Genomic DNA, 2,617 nt, shown 5'->3' on the forward strand with positions numbered 1-2,617 from the left:
AATGTGAGGGGAAAAAGTAGGAAACATAAGGGGAAGAAGTGAGGGAAAAAGAGTGGGAAACGTGAGGGGGAAAAGAGAAAATGTGAGGGGAAAAAGAGAAAATGTGAGGGGAAAAAGAGCGGGAAATGTGAGGGGAAAAGGGCAGGAAATGTGAGGGGAAAAAGAGCGGGAAACGTGAGGGGAAAAAGAGCGGGAAACATGAGGGGAAAAGAGCGGGAAAACGTGAGGGGGGGAAAAAGAGCAGGAAAACGTGAGGGGAAAAGGGAATGAAACATGGGGGGAAAAAGACAAAAATCTAAGTAATTTGTAGGGTGCTCACCCCCACCCACCTCTACCCTAGCACCGACCCCATGGTTTAAGTCAGAGGCACCCAAAACACCTCAAACCCACAGCTCAGGCCCCCAGTATTCCCATAACAAACCTCCAGCGCTGAGTCCTGAGGCTTTATTAGAAGATTTTATGGGGGTAACACACACAAGACCCCCCCGAAATCAGCTACAAAAATAGAAGTGCTAAAAGCCCCCCAAAATGAGGTAGGGTGGCAAGGTCCAGGCCCCCCCCAAAACAAGGTGGGGAGCGCGGGTTTGTAGTGTCTGAAATGGGACCAGCCCAGAGTGAGGGGGACCCCCGGTGGTCCGGGGGCGTTTGGGGGACCCCCCCTCAGCTGGGGGGAGCCCGGCCGTGAGGGGTCCGCGCTCGCCGGGCCACCGTGGCCAAGCGCTGCTGGGCCAGGAAGGACTGAGCGCCGCTGGAGAGGCCCCGAGACGCCGTCCCTCCTTCCTGCCGCTGTAGGGCCAGGCCCTGAGGGGACACCGAGGGTCACCGGGGGTCCTGGGGAGGGGGTCCCGGGGTCTCCATCCCCGTGGGCTCCCCCTGACTCACCATGTTGTACCAGGCGGTGACCAGCAGCCGCTCCTCGCGCTCCCGCTGCGCCCGGCTGCGCTCCCAGTCGTTCTGGGGGGTGTGTGTTTGGGGGGGGTTCAGCTTGGAGACCCCCCGGGACCCCCTCCCCAAATTCCTTTGTGGATTTAAAGCTCACCTCCAGGTGCCGGATCAGCGCGTCCTTCTCCTGCAGTTGGTTCCGGAGGAGCTGCAGGACGGGGGCCAAGGGGGGAGTGCCAGGGGGGTCCCCGGGGGAAACCGAGGGCTTTTGTGGGGGCAAACTCGGGGAACCTCTAAATCCTGATCCTGTAGGGGGAACAAAAAGGGAGGGTAGCCAGGAGGGACCCCCCCAAAACCCCCAATCTTCATGGGGAAACTGAGGCACGGGTCATCTCCAAACATCACCCCTCAGGATCCCTACAGAACCCCCAATCTGGGGTATCCCCCAGACCCCCCCTCAATTCTCCCCGAATTCCGATACCCACTCGGGACCCTGGAGGGCTCCAGCTCTTCCTCCTCCTCCTCCTCTTCCTCCTCTCCCTCCGGCAGCTCATCCCTGGGGGAGCAGGGGGGTGCCCACAGGTTGGGGATGTTGTTGTGGGGGGGCTCCCCAAATCCCTCCCCCCTCCCCGACCCCCCAAAACTCACAGATCCTCGGGGGTCTCCTCCGGCAGCGACAGCTGAGGGGGAAACAACGAAGAGGTGAAGCCTGAGGTGCCCCAAATAAAACGTGACCCCCCCCCAAAACACCGAGACCCTCACAACGAACCGGGGACCCCCCCTTTGGTGTGGAGAGACCCCCACCCCAAAATCTCCCCCCACTCACCTCCTCCCGCGGCCTCCCCTGCGCTGTCCGAGGCTCTGCGGCCTCCAGTCTGTGGGTGCAGGGGGGGAATTAAGGATTGGGGGGCTCCTCAGGGATTTGGGGGGGGGTCTTAGGGAGGTTTTGAAGACCCCCCTAACCCCCCCTCCTCAAAATTCCCCCACCTGTGCCAGAGCTGGTCCCGCTGCAGCCGCAGCCGTCGGTTCTCGCGCCGCAGCCGCGTCACCGTGTCCCTGCCGGGGACGCCGTCAGCGACCCCACAAAAAATTGGGGACCCCCCCTCCATGTTTTTGGACACCTGCCTGGACTCACCTGAGCTCCGCAGGAAGGATTTCGGCCGCCAAATTCTGGGGAGGGGCCGGGCCCCCCTCCATCCCTGCGGTAAAAATTGGCTTACGTCCCAAACTTGTCACCCGTTGTGACACCCCAAACCCCGCAGCCCACAGCGGGGGTTCCCAGGTGTGCGCTACGAGGGTCAGGAGATGGTTCCCACCTGCCCAGGTGTTCTGTCAGCTCTCAGGGTGGGCTCACCTGCCTGGCTCAGGTAGCTCTGCTGCACCTGCACGCAGCGCAGCTCCTCGTTGGCCTCGCGCAGCGCGTCGCGCTCCTCCAGCAGCCGCTGCGGGGACGGCGCCCAGCGCTCAGCTGTGTCCCAGGTGCGTCCCCAGGTGCGTCCCCAGGTGCGTCCCCAGGTGAGCTCAGGCCGCCTCCCCCGACCTCACCCACCTCCTTCTCCTGGCTCAGCGCCTCGAATCGCTCCTGCAGGTGCCGGAACTCCAGGTGCCACTTCTCTGCCCTCAGCGCCGCCTCGGCCTGCTGCCCGCTCAGCTCCTGCACCTGCCTGCGGGCGGCCTCCAGCTGCGCGCAGCCGGCCTGGGCTCGGCCCAGCTGCTGCTGCAGGTGAGCGGCGCG

General features: G+C 63.4%; 1 protein-coding gene across 1 annotated transcript; it reads right to left on the minus strand.

Annotated features, from left to right (window-relative positions):
- Positions 1–429: 429 nt before the first annotated feature.
- LOC107199481 (protein Hook homolog 2-like) lies at positions 430–2,611 on the minus strand. The gene is made up of 10 exons (XM_015616803.1): positions 2,432–2,611; positions 2,237–2,324; positions 2,018–2,081; positions 1,870–1,938; positions 1,709–1,757; positions 1,531–1,562; positions 1,368–1,438; positions 1,040–1,188; positions 883–954; positions 430–801 (listed from the first exon to the last, which is right to left on the minus strand). The coding sequence occupies exons 3-10, from the start codon at positions 2,077–2,079 to the stop codon at positions 661–663; spliced, it is 645 nt and encodes a 214-aa protein (XP_015472289.1). The 5' UTR covers positions 2,080–2,081; positions 2,237–2,324; positions 2,432–2,611; the 3' UTR covers positions 430–660.
- Positions 2,612–2,617: the final 6 nt, after the last annotated feature.

The sequence above is a fragment of the Parus major genome, unplaced genomic scaffold (assembly GCF_001522545.3).
Source record: "Parus major isolate Abel unplaced genomic scaffold, Parus_major1.1 Scaffold792, whole genome shotgun sequence".
Taxonomy (NCBI): Eukaryota; Metazoa; Chordata; class Aves; order Passeriformes; family Paridae; genus Parus; species Parus major.